The sequence below is a fragment of the Pelophylax lessonae genome, assembly GCF_965119305.1.
Source record: "Pelophylax lessonae genome assembly, chromosome: 5".
Taxonomy (NCBI): Eukaryota; Metazoa; Chordata; class Amphibia; order Anura; family Ranidae; genus Pelophylax; species Pelophylax lessonae.
The window spans coordinates 13,377,971-13,391,778 of record NC_138772.1 but is presented as its reverse complement, the minus strand read 5'-3'; the positions used below and the strand labels follow the sequence as shown (position 1 = coordinate 13,391,778).

General features: G+C 45.3%; 1 protein-coding gene across 1 annotated transcript in view; it reads right to left on the bottom strand.

The window, feature by feature from the left end:
- LOC309556406 (uncharacterized protein) overlaps positions 1-13,808 on the bottom strand; it is a gene marked incomplete at both ends in the record, with an annotated part of 142,833 nt that overhangs the window by 62,238 nt on the left and 66,787 nt on the right. The window contains one exon of the mRNA XM_082258869.1: positions 3,079-3,180. Within this exon, the coding sequence (XP_082114995.1) occupies positions 3,079-3,180 (102 nt within the window). The remainder of the gene's footprint in view (positions 1-3,078; positions 3,181-13,808) is intronic.

Genomic DNA, 13,808 nt, shown 5'->3' with positions numbered 1-13,808 from the left:
GGGTCCGGAGAATCTAGCTTAGGCTTCTCAGACCAAGGTTGCTTGGAACCTCCTAAGGAAGATTTCAAATATCTATTTCCCTTATTCTTCGTCCCAGAAGCAGAAAGGATTTTCTATGGGCTGAGGAGGGCCCCCATCTGCGGCAAGTCTCCTTCCCTTTCCTTGAATGTGACAGGAAGGTACTCTTCCTCCCCCATGATACCCTTATTGAGGTCATCCAGGGTAGCCCCAAACAGGCAATTGCCTTGAAAGGGCATATCAATTAAAGAGCTTTCTGCACTATTCCTCCCATTAATACTATAGATGGGTTACTCTCAGCCCACTGACACCATTAGAACAATATTTCTGACACCAACAATCAGACTATTCCTCCCACTGACACCAATGATGGGGCACTATTCCTCCCACTGACACCAATGATGGGGCACTATTCCTCCCACTGACACCAATGATGGGGCACTATTCCTCCCACTGACACCAATGATGGGGCACTATTCCTCCCACTGACACCAATGATGGGGCACTATTCCTCCCACTGACACCAATGATGGGGCACTATTCCTCCCACTGACACCAATGATGGCGCACTATTCCTCCCATTAATACTATAGATGGGGCAGTGTCAGCCCACTGACACCGATGGAACAATATTACTGACACCAACGAGGAGACTATTCCTCCCACTTGCTCCCACTGGCACCAATGATGGGGCACTATTGCTCCCACTGGCACCAATGATGGGGCACTATTGCTCCCACTGGCACCAATGATGGGGCACTATTGCTCCCACTGGCACCAATGATGGGGCACTATTGCTCCCACTGGCACCAATGATGGGGCACTATTGCTCCCACTGGCACCAATGATGGGGCACTATTCCTCCCACTGATACCAATGATGGGGCACTATTCCTCCCTCTGACACCAATGATGGGGCACTATTCCTCCCACTGACACTAACGATAGAATAATATTATTGACACAAACGATAGGACACTTTCTCCCACTAATACCAATGATGGGGCACGGTTAACTCCCACTGATGCCAGGACATGTTCTTCCCCCACTGGTGACAATCCAGCCCCCCCCCCCCCTAAAGTTTGAAGGACAGTAAACTGGCCCTTTGTTTATAAAGTTTGCAGACCCCTGCTGTAAAGCATTGTACTAGCGATCAGCAGATTGCGGTTGTAATGCCAGGCTCCTGTAGACTGTTAGTACAGCTGCTTGCCTATATTTCCTATACAAGCAGACAGTTACTGAGTCCAGGAAGATCAATAAAACTACAAGAGCACTCATAAGCACCCCCATAGTTCACTGAGAACTACAAGCCATATGCTGCAGTGGCAGAAGGGACTTTTAGTTCATTCATTCACAGAGATGTGAACGATTGATGCGGCTATGTGGGCCAAGCCCCGAACAGCCATGCTTTTTTTGAATTGTGACAGTGGGTGTGGGGAGAGGATCCCCTGCCTGCTTTCACAATGGGGGATTGGGTTGGGGTGCAGGCATATGCTTTAGTAATGTTACACCCTAAATATGGGTGCAACATGTTCGTAAAGATGAAGGTATCCCTTAATATTTGTAAATAAATGCCTACTTTTCCAGATGCTCATATAAAATCGCCTTTCCCTCTCCATTCTGCAGATGCCAAGACGTGTCCAGCGTTGGATGAACACCATCGGGAACTCACTAGTGGGCACTTCTTTGTTCCCTACCTATGCAGTCCGCTCTTTTAGCCCACATTTACACAGGCAAGACTTGTCATGCAATTTGATGGGTCAAAATCGCATAAGTCGCACCCTATTGCCACCAATGAAACTGTTCAAATCTGTGCCACACCGATTTAAAAAGAGTTCCTTATTGTAAAATGTTTTCATTGCTTTGTTATGTTGCTATCTTTAAAATTATATATATATATATATATATATATATATATATATATATATATATATATATATATATATATATATATATAGTTCCTGCACTACTTTTAGCTTTTCCAGGTGCGACTTGCATTGACATCTGTGCATTAAGTTGCACAGATGTCAGCCAAGTCGCAATGACCTGCCGCTTTGAAATCATGCGGCTTAAAGTGAAGTTGCACGATTTCAAAGCTGCATTCAGTGTGAACGGGGGCTTAAAGTAGAACTATAGGCAATATTATTTACCATTTTGGATAGAGTAAGGGAGTAATAACACCTGTCAGATTTTGTATTACCATATGTGTCCCATTCCAGAGATCTCCCTTCACTTCCTGTTTCATAGAAAGGAAGTGAGAGGAAATTCCTGCAAATGAAAGGAATTCCTTGGAGACCCCCAGGTCACCACAACTAGTGTCTCTTTTGGAAGATTGACCCTCTATTACTTTTTTGGGGACAACCCAAAATGTGGGATTTTCTTTTACTTTCAATGATAATAGTAAACAAGACAAATACAGAGTGTGAATCTCCCTAATGGGGGCACAGACATACAGCAATAAAATCTGACAGGTGTTCTAACCCCTCTCCACTCAATCCAAAACAAAAAACTTTTGCCTTTAGTTATACTTTAAAGAAGAGTCCTGCCCCATCCTAACACCCCCCCAAAAAAAAAATTGGAAGTCAGCAGCTACCAATACTATTAGGGACTTACTTTTCCAAGCATCCAGTGTTGTCCTCACCCGAGCCGACTCTCGGATGCTAGCCCCGCCATCTCAGGTAAGGGAAACCAGCAGCCTTCCGGCTTCACAGCCGGTTTCCTACTGCACATGAGTGAATCGCACTGCGCTCTGAATGGGCCAGCTGCAGGTGGCTCACTTCCGGCTAACTTCGCCACAGCTGTGTGAGCCGGAGGTGGGAGCAGGTACCTGCCAAAACCAGGTAGCCACTACCCCCTGCGAAAGGTGCCAAGAGTACTGCAATCACTGAGCAGCAAAGGAGATCACCTGGGATGTATTTCAGTTATCTTGCAAACCTGGCCTGTTAGTGGGCCATGTAGGCCAGGGTTGAGGACGACTGATCTAGTGAGACTTCAGATTTCTGGTCTTTATGGATAAAAAGATTTACAGCTACATATGACTCCAGATCCAACACCTACGTACCCATTAAATTCCTCCTGGTGTCGAGGCCTCTTCTTGTCTTGTTCAGGGTCTTTGGTCAGAATATTGCTGTTCTCATCTACCCCAAAAGAAATTTCCGGTGACCTAAAATCATAAAATGCTTTTAATGACCAATCTAATGCTGCAATCCACAAACACACAGAACAGCTAAGATGTCATTTAAAGCTGTAGTAATCACAAAAAAAAAAAAACTGCAAGACAATAGCATAATGTGCAGGTATGCATCGCATACTAGCACATTATGAAATACTTTCCTTAGAACAAAGCCCCCACAATGGTGCCCGGTCACCGCTGAGAAAGTTGACAAGTTCCCCCAGGTCTCACTTCCGGGTTTGCGGGCTCCGGCACTACGAGTGGCTGGAGCAGCAATGATGTCACTCTTGTGCATGGGCACGGGAGCCCGCCATTCCGGCAAGGAGCTCTGAAGTTCCGGCACGGTACCCTGGACCTTCAGAGCGCACGCGCCGTTGTCAATGGCTGCTTGGAGGGTTAATATCTCCTAAACCGTGCAGGTTATTACAGGCTTACCTGTTGGTAAAAATCACCAAGTGGGGTATACAACCCCTTCATGCCTAAGCCTTTTCCTGACACTTCTTGTTTACAAGTTAAAAATCAGTATTTTGTGCTAGAAAATTACTTTGAACCCCCAAACATTTTAAAAATATATAAAAAAATATTTATTATATTTTATATATAATTGTATTATATTCAACTTTTTATCATAAAATTTATAATATGAATTTATTAACTGGCCATTATTGGCACCTTTAGCGCAAGAAAAATGCATCCCTTTAAATTCTATGTCTTCACACTGGTTCCTTGCACTTTCATTGTGATGTTAACTGCTTGCCTACTGGGCACGTTTACCCCCTTCCTGCTCAGCCTTATTTTTAGCATTCAGAGCGGTCACATTTTGTATGACAATTGCACGGTCATGCAACGCTGTACCCAAATGGAATTATTTGTTTAACAAATAGATTTTTTTTTTGGTGGTATTTAATCACCGCTGTTTTTTTTTTATATTTTTGCTAAAAAAAAAAAAAAAAAAAAAAGACCAAAAAATGAATTAAAAAAAAAAAACACAACTTTCTTAGTTTGTCAGAAAAGTTTCTGAATAAGTAATGTTTCTCCTTCACTAATGTGCGTTGGAGGCTGCACTGATGGACACTGATAGGCAGCACTAATGAGGCTGCACTGAAGGGCACTGATGAGGAGGCAGTAATATGCAGCACTAATAGGTCACACTTATGGGCAATGACAGGCAGCACGGATAGGCACTGAAAGGCAGCACTGATGGGCACAAACTGGCATCACTGCTGGGAACTGTTGGGGCTACTGGGGCCCTATATGTGGAGATGCCACTGACCAGCACTCCTCTCCTCACAAACTGTCAGTGTGAGGCGAAGAGAGCCTTTAACGGGCATTTCCATGTTCGGCTGTGATTGGACACAGGTGATCACATGGGTAAAGAGCCAGGTCATTGACTCTTTACTGAGATCGGGACGCGTGGTGAGACGCCAAATGACGTCGGGACGTGTGGTGAGACGCCATATGACGTCATCCCAGAATGAGAGAGGATCCCACCCACCGTCATTTGTCTATATGGCGGGAGGTAGTTTGAAACCTTATGCCCCGTACACACGTGCAGATTATCTGAAGACTTTTGTCTTCAGATTTACCTTTTCTATGTAGTGCAAGGGCCTGCCGGATTGCATACAAATTGAAAGTGTTTAGGTTTGACCTCGTATTATATGGTTTTGGTAAGTCTACAGACAAAAGTCTTCAGATAATCTGCACGTGTGTATGGGGCATTATAAGAAAAAAAATAAATAAAAAACACAGGAAATCACATACCAGCTAGGCATAGCTTTAGCTTTGAGTAACCTATGAAAAAAAGGAAGAGCGGTGAGATCCCAGTGTCCTGTGAGATACTCTGAAAAATAATTTTAAAGGTAAACCAAAAATCCCATTTTCATTACGGAATACGAGGGGAGGGCAACATGGCAACAAGTCAACCGGCCCCAAACAACTAAACCGGAACAGGTTAGAACCTCACGCAGCAGCCTGCAAAACACAGGAACCGAAAGTCACGCCTTCAGAGGCAAATACAGCCACTTGGAGAAACTTTGTAAAAACATGAACCGAAAACCAAGTAGCAGCCTTGCAAACCACTATCCAGGGAATAGCACAGGAAGCAATAACACTCCTGGCAGAATGAGCCAGAACCAAGAACAGTGAAACTTTGCTCTTTAGACCATTAAGGCTGAGAAAGAAGCTGACAGATCCAATGAGAAATAGTAGGTTTGGAAGCTGCATGACTTTTCTGTAGGCCTTCAGGAGGCACCAAGAGGGGAATTGAAGCAGTCAACTTCAGGAAAATCTTGACCGCACAAACCACATTCAAGGTGTGAAGAGTCTTGGGCAGAAAAAAGGTAAAGCAATGCCTTGGTTAAAGATGGAATGAAGAGATCACCTTAGAAAAAAAAAAAAAAAAAAGCTGAGACCACAAAACGGTGGATAACTAAGAATTGTTCCTTACAACAAAGGGCAGCCAATTGTGAACCTCTATTAGTCAAATTAATTGCAAAAAAAAACCCTCCATGTCAAAAGGACAAAGGGAAAAGGTTAGTCCTTGACATCCCACGGAGTCTTAATAGGTGGATCAATATTCATGATCCCATGTAAAAAAGGCACACACCAAGAAATTTGCAGCAATGAGTCTCTGAAACAGGACTGCCACGGCTAAAATCTGGCCTTTATTATACGCCAGGCCAATCCCTGGTTGACCCCAGACTGGAAAAACACCAGTATGCGTCCCACAGCATACTTACAAGGAAGCAATTTCTGAAGCCTCACACCAGGCAAATTAAGACTTCCAAGCCCTGTCGTAAGTCTTCTTTGAAGTCACCTTTCTAGTCTTCAGCATGATAGGAAAAACCAGATCAAACTCCACTGTCTCCCTAGCTTCAACAGCCATTTCCTTAATGCTAGAAATTGTAAAGGATGGACCTTGCAACAGGAGGTCAAGTCAATCTGGCAGGATCCATAGCTTGCCCACCAACAAATTTATGATGTCAGTATCATATTCTCCTGACCCACGCTGGGGTGATCAGAATCACTGGAATGCCTTCCACCCAAAGTCTGCATCACTTGGGTGTCTCTGTTCCTGCACATGAATCTGATCAGCTTTGCATTGAACTTGGACACCAGAGGATCCACATCAGGGGTTTCATTCCTTCAGCAGGATTTCTTGAAAGCCTTTTGGTGAAGAGCCCACTCCCCCTTAGTCGTTGACAATTGAGAAAATCTGTTGACAATTCTCCATGCCAGGAACATCAACAGCGGACAGGGCGGAGACTAAGTTCCACCCAGGACAGGATGAGATCCACTTCCACATGTGCCACCCAAATTCTGGTGCCTCCATGATACCTTATGCACTCAACCACCTTGGTGTTGTTCCACAGAACCCCTACAGGGAGGCCTTCCAACTGCACCACCAATGTAGCAGGGCAAGCTAAAAAGCCCTCAATTCCATTATATTGATGGGCAAACAACCTCTTCTGATATGACCAAGTTCCCTGCACAGAGATTGTTCAGAACTCGACCCAAGTCCAGCATTTGTGAAGGAGATCCACCAGTTCAGAGACAAGTCTCCTTCTGGAGGGTTACTGCAATGGAGAGTCCGACTGTGTCCCGTTTTATGTGGACAAGACATTGTTGAAGGGGCCTGCAGGGGCAAATGGAATTGCCTCGGAGGAGGCTACCATCTTTCCCCAACCCTCACACAAAGTTTGTGTGGAGCAATTCCACCTGAGTTCTTAGAGCAAGGCATTTGTCCTGGGGTAGGACCACTCTCGATTGGAAAGTGTCCTGCATCAGGCCTAAATATTTCAACCTCTGGAATTGGACTAAGGCCCTTTTTTGTAAATTCAGAACGCATCCAAATATCTCCAGAGTCTGTATCGTTCACTTCTCATTGAATTCCAGAAGAGGAGTAGACTGCTCCCTCTGAAGCAACTTGTCCAGGTCAACACATGATAGGAATACCCTGTGCCTATAGGAGTTACTATGTCGTAGACCCAGTATGTGCCCCTACCAAACATCTGAAGGCCTGCAAGTGTCTACCCAATCGAAAAGAGTGGGGGCACCCCTTCATTGTGAGGACGACTCGTCTCCTGACTTAGAGGGGTTTTGAAGACCAAGTCTTCTTGCAGAACTGGGTATTTGGGGCTTGGAGCCAGAGTTTTGTGGTTGACAAAAGGAATGCTTTTAGAAGGAGAGGCAGGTCTTTTAACTGTAGGGTTAAGCTTTTTAATCAGCAACAAATTACCCTTGCCCATAGTTACTATTTTTAATGTAGTAATTTAGAGCATGGCCAAACAAATGCCCCTTGAAAAGGTTTAACTATTTTTTTTTTTTTTACAAATACTTCAGCCATAAGATCCTGCATGTGTGCTGACAAGATACCCAGATGAGAGTGTTGTAGAATAAAATCCCTTAAGGTATATAGAAACTAAGGGTACAAGGAAAATCCTCCTATCTCCCTGAACCCCCGCAGTTAGGCTCCATTCACACCAGAGCGTATCATTATCTGAACAAAAACGAAGCTCATCTACTTTAAGCTTCAGACGATAGAATGCTCATATGAACCGGGCCATTGAAATGAATGGGATTTTGCTTGTTGGCTGTTTTGGAACTTCCGAGATGAATGTTTTACGAGCTGAAAAATGCTCAGGTGTGAACAGGGCTCAAGGGTCTGTGACAGTCAACATCCAACACACCCAATCCTTGAGGCTTTGACAGACTCTTCACAGCAACAATTACAGGTTGCAAGGCTGCGCACTCAAAAGCAAGAGACGTTTAAAATAAGGCCTCCAGACTTTTTGTCTGACGCATCCCTGAATACCGGAAATGCGAGGGTCTTATTGAGATAGGAAACTGCAAATACACGGCAGGCATGTTCCATTTCTTAGTGAATTCACTTTCCATGAGATTTTGCTGAGCTATGACTGTGCATAAAGTATTCTTTAAATGAGAATGTACAGGGAAAGATTGGGGATGATCTCCTAATCCTGTTCCGTTTGGGGCAGAGGAATCAGAAAGCAATATTTTGATTTGTCCAAACTACTTTCACAAGAAAACCCGCAAAGGCCTTTTGGTTCTGAGATAAAAATCAGACCCTGGGATTCTTTTGGAGTAGATTCTTTAACCACCGGAGGATTTTGCTGTCTTACGTCCAGGCCACTTTTTGCCATTCGGCACTGTGCGACTTTAACTGACAATTGCGCTGTTGTGCGACGCTGTACCCAAACTAAATTTACGTACTTTTTTTCTGAGAAACAGAGCTTTCTTTTGGTGGTATTTGATCACCTGTGCGATTTTTACTTGTAGCGCTATAAACAAAAAAAGAGCGTAAATTTTGAAAAAATAATATTTTTCAAATTTATTTATATGAAATTCCCCCCCCCCTCCCCCCCCCCCCCCAAAAAATGTAAAAATCTAAATTTTTACATTTTTGGCCAATTTGTTTTCTGCTACCTATGTTTGGTAAAAAAAAAATAAAAAATCACAATAAGCGTATTTTGATTGGTTTGCGCAAAAGTTATTGCGTTTACTAAGGGAAAGATTTCTGTAATTTTTGTTTTTTTTTTTTTTTTTTTTAACGAGTAATGGTGGCGATCTGCAAATTTTTTTGCGGGACAGCGACATTGCGGCGAACAGATCGGACCCTTGACTGACATTTTTGACACTTTTGGGGGTACCAGTGACATTACTACAGTAATCAGTGCTATAAATATGCACTGTTACTGTAAAAATGAAACTGGCAGGGAAGGGGTTAATTTTATTGGAGAGGGAGGGGTTAATGTATGCCCGGTGCTTACTAACGTGTGTGGGGGGAGGGGACTATGACACAGGGACAGATCGCATGTTCAGCTATGCTGAACCCTGCAATCTGACCCTGCCTGTCACTGTAAACAAAGCAGGCGGATCTCCACACTCGATTCCCCGACAATCGCCGCTGCTCCTCCCCTGGCCCGACTCCCGCTGTGACTGAATACAACGGGAGCGAGCCTCCGGCGGCGTGCACGCTCCGCTGAGAAAGGGGAGTGTCTGGCGACGTAGGTCTACGTCGCCAGAAGATAACGAACCACTTTGCCGCAGTAGAGCTCTAGTGAGCAGACGGCAAGTGGTTAAAGGGAGAACTTAAACACCCCCATCCTCAAGAAAAGTCAGCTGACAGGATAAGGTGTATACACCTGTGTGCTGCACCACTAAAATGGGACATACTATGCTGCCAGATTAAAGGACCTTCTGCGCCAGTGATCCACCCTGCAATCCCTAGCTGTGATATACAACAGCAAAATCACCTGTACTTGTTGGTACTGTTCTTCCTCCCGAGTCCATTGCTCCTTCTGGATGTGCAACACCTACTACACACGTGGAAATGGAACCAAGATTCTGTCCACCAGTAATATATCATTGCACAAAGCCCTGTTACACTGAGTTCAGGGCTGAATGGCAAAATTAAAGGCTATGCCTGTGTGTCCAGTATGGGGTTTAGATACCATTCCTTTTAGTAGACATCCGTAAGCAACACATACAGATAAGCTGTATTCCTATTCCCAGATGGAAATCTTAAGAAAAACTAGCTAAAAGGAAAAAAAAACAGTGCAGAGGATGCAAACGATCACCACCTAAGACATGAGAAAAAAAAAAACCTGGGAGGGATTATGCAGGGGAAGGGATTTCTCTTTCTTTTGCCAGTGTCTAATCACCCAAAGCTGGCAGCATAACTATTGTAATAGATATGAACATACCCTGTGTCCAGGGATATATACGATAGGGGGAAAAAAAATGGGGATTTCTGACTTACCGTAAAATCCATTTCTCTGATGTTTATTGATTGACACAGCTCCTAATAATGATAATCATTGGGTTATACTGCCCCCTACCGGAGTAGACATTAGGCAGAAAATAATTCTAGCTACACCCAGGGGGCATACTGCCCTCTCTGCTATAGCCACTCAGTTTTGTTACAAGCAGTGCAAGAAGAATTATAACTCCAGAGGCGTGGGTACTGTGTCCGTCAATGATCATCAGAGAAATGGATTTTACATTAAGCAAAAAACTCAATTTTCTCTTTCGTTCATTGACGGACACGGCTACTGATAATCATAACCATTGGGACGCCCCAAAGCATCAAGGACCGAGCCTATTTTTACTTTTTGTTTACAAGGTAAGATCAGTATTTTTTACTAGGAAACTACTTAGAACCCCCAAACATTATATTTTTTTTTTAGCAAAGACTCCGGAGAATAAAATGGCAGTCATTGCAATATTTTTTGTCACGCGGTATTTCCGCAGCGGTCTTTCAAATGCCTTTTTTTTTTTTTTTTTTTGGGGAAAAATTACGAAAAATCACATTTCACTGCATTTAAAAAAAAACTAAACAGTAAAGTTAGCCCATTGTTTTTGTATATTGTGAAAGATGATGTCACACCGAGTAAACAGATACCAAACATGTTACGGTTTAAAATTGTGCACACCCGTGGAATGGCGACAAACTACGGTCAATAAAAATCTCCTTGGGTGACGCTTTAAAAAATTTTAACGGTTACCAGTTTAGAGTGTAGCTCTTTTTTTTTAATTATTGCTCACGCTCTGGCGATCCCTCATGTGTGGTTTGAACATCGATTTCTTTTGTGCGCGAGAGCTCACGGCGATGGCTAAATTTTTTTTTTTTTTTTTTTTTTTTAATTTTAACAGGTTTAAAAAAAAAAAAACAAAAAAAAAAAAATCTGATCACTTTTATTGCTGTCACAAGCAATGTAAACATCCCTTGTGACAGCAATATGCACTATACTTCCATGTATTCAAAACGGAATTTTTGAATACGTTCACTTTTTTTAAACTGCCGCCTTTAGCAGACGAGTAACCCGGATGCGACGTCATGGACGCCGTCTCCGCGTTACGTCATCGGAGACCCGATCGAAGCCGCATCCGGCTTAGATCGGGACTCCATCCAGCCGGCGGACGCGCCAGCTGGTTGCTCGGGTCTCCCGGTGGGACTGGAGACCCAGGCAGAGCCGCGGAAGGAGGCAAGAGGGGGGGGGGGCGTCCCCTCCCGTTCGCCGGGGTAACGATCGAGCGGCTCCTGAGCTCTAAACAACGGTACCGGGATGATGCCTCTAGCTAGAGGCATCATCCCGATACAACCACTTAAAGTCAGCCGACGTAGGTCTATGTCAGTTTGCGTTAAGTGGTTAAGCATGAGGGATGGGAACAACAAAAAAAAATATCCCAAGGCTAAACATTAGCCAACAGGCGCAACCAAACTGGAGCCCACCTGAAAAAACAATACACCCTCAAAGAGGATCAGGTCCTCTTATAAAGAGCAGCCTGCAAAACCTTGCGGCCAAAAGAAGCATCCGCAGATGCCAACAACCAGTTTATAAAACTTATTAAAAGTGTGCACCGACGACCAGGTGGCCGCCTTGCAAACCTGCGTCACCAACGCCTGATGACAGAAAGCCCAGGAAGCACCAAGTGCCCTAGTAGAGTGCCCCTTGACAGGAAAAAGAGGAACCTGACCCCTGATGGAATAGGCCTGAACCACTGTCTGTCTAATCCATATGGAAATGGTCGCAGAGGAAGCGGACAACCCTTTGGAGGTCCATCCGTGAGCACAAAGAGCCTGACTTCCTGAAAGACTCCGTAGCTGCCAAGTACACCCTAATTGCCCGGACCAGATCCAAGGCATGCAAGGCAATTTCCTTCAGATTTATAGGCCTGGGACACAGAAGGCATCACAAGGTCTTCATTCAAATAAAAAACTTGAGACAACCTTCGGAAGAAACGCCAGACAGGGGCGAAGAACCACATTATCCCTGTGAATCCCCAAGTAAGGTGAACGACCGGAAAACGCTGCCAGTTCCGACACCCTGCACACAGAGGTGATAGCCACTAAAAAAAGCAACTAAAAAGGCCACCTTCTGGGACAGCGTACGCAGAGGAATCTCCCAAATATTTTCAAAGGGAGGCTTCTGTAGAGCTGAAAGCACCAAATTAAGATCCCAAGACGGTAACAGAGCCCCGAACTGGAGGAACCAAATGTTGGATACCCTGAAGAAAGGTACGCACCAGGGAGTGTATGGCCAAAGGTCGTTGAAAAAAGACCGCCAAAGCCAACACCTGGCCCTTGATGGTACTCAAGGCCCATTTCTGTTCAACCCCCCGTTGAAGGAAGGTTAAGATCCGAGCCACCGAGAAAGAGCGAGAAAGTTCCCCAAGAGACACACCACGCAATGTACAAGTTCCACGTACGATGGTAGATCTTCCTAGGTTTTAACAGTGTAGGAATCACCGACTCAAATAAACCTCTATCCTTCAGCACCTGGCATTCAACAGCCAAGCCGTCAAAGCCAGTGACCGTAAAGCAGGATGGAAGATCGGTCCTTGGGAAAGAAGATCTTCCCCGAGAGGAAGCTGCCAAGGAAGGTTGGCGACCAGCCGCACCAGATCGGCGTACCAGACCCACCGAGGCCAGTCCGGAGCCATTAAGATGACAGAATCACTTCTGCCTCGATCCTGCGTAGAAGTCTGGGCAGAGGCTTGAGAGGGAAGGTGTAAATCAGATGATACAGACCCCACAGGGCCATCAGCGCATTCCTTGCCTGAGCCACAAACCTGCACCTTTCTGACGAAACGCCAACAGATCCACAGCCCCTCCGGATGAGGGGACCACTCCCCGTGGTCCAACGCCTGCCAATTTTGCACCCCGGAAATGTGTTTACGGGCTGAGAGGGCTGAATAAATGATCCAATGATCCAGGAACAGTCTGATCGCTCGGAGTTCCAAGACATTGATCGGGAGTCTGGACTCTTCCAGCTTCCAGATGCCCTGAGCAGAATGCTTGCCGAGGGCGCCTCCCCAGCCGGACGGGCTGGCATCCATTGAGGACCACTGTCCGATATACAAGGGGAGGAAGGATTTTCCCAGCCCAAGCGCCGGAGAACAAAGCCACCACATGAGGGACTCCTTCGTGCCCCGACTCAGACAGATCTGATTGTCCAGAGAGGCTGCAGAGCCTTGTCCCATTTGGTCAGAATTTCCCTTTGCAGGGACCCTGTATGGAACTGTGCAAACAGAACTGCCGCGAAGGTAGACACCATCAGGTCCAGCACCTGCATGCAAGTCCAGAGGGATGACCATTTGTTGGACAGCAGAGGCGAATTGCAGCATGCAATTTCTGGAGTTTGTCCAGAGGAAGGGAGCACTCTGGCTAAGGCAGAGTCCAGAGTCAGGCCCAGATAAGTCCAGCTTTGTAGACGGAACCAGAGCAGACTTGGAAAATTCAGAATCCAGCCGAACTCCCGCAGTTCGCAGTCCGAGTTCGTATTGTGACCTCCAGGTTCTCCACCAGAGCGAAGGGAGACTCCACTCGCAGAAGATGATCACCCAAGTAGCCCAGTACCGCGATTCCCCAGCGGCATAGCAAAGCTAGCACTGGGGCTAACACGGGTGAAGACCCGATGAGCAGATGCGATACCAAAGGTTAATGCCACAAACTGATAATGCTCCTTTCCCACAGCAAAGCGGAGAAAACGCTGGTGACTGCACATATTGGAATGTGAAAGTAGGTATCCTTGATATTGATAGAGGCAAGGAAAACCCTGTGATGCAGGGATGTTACCACCATTCAAATGGACTCC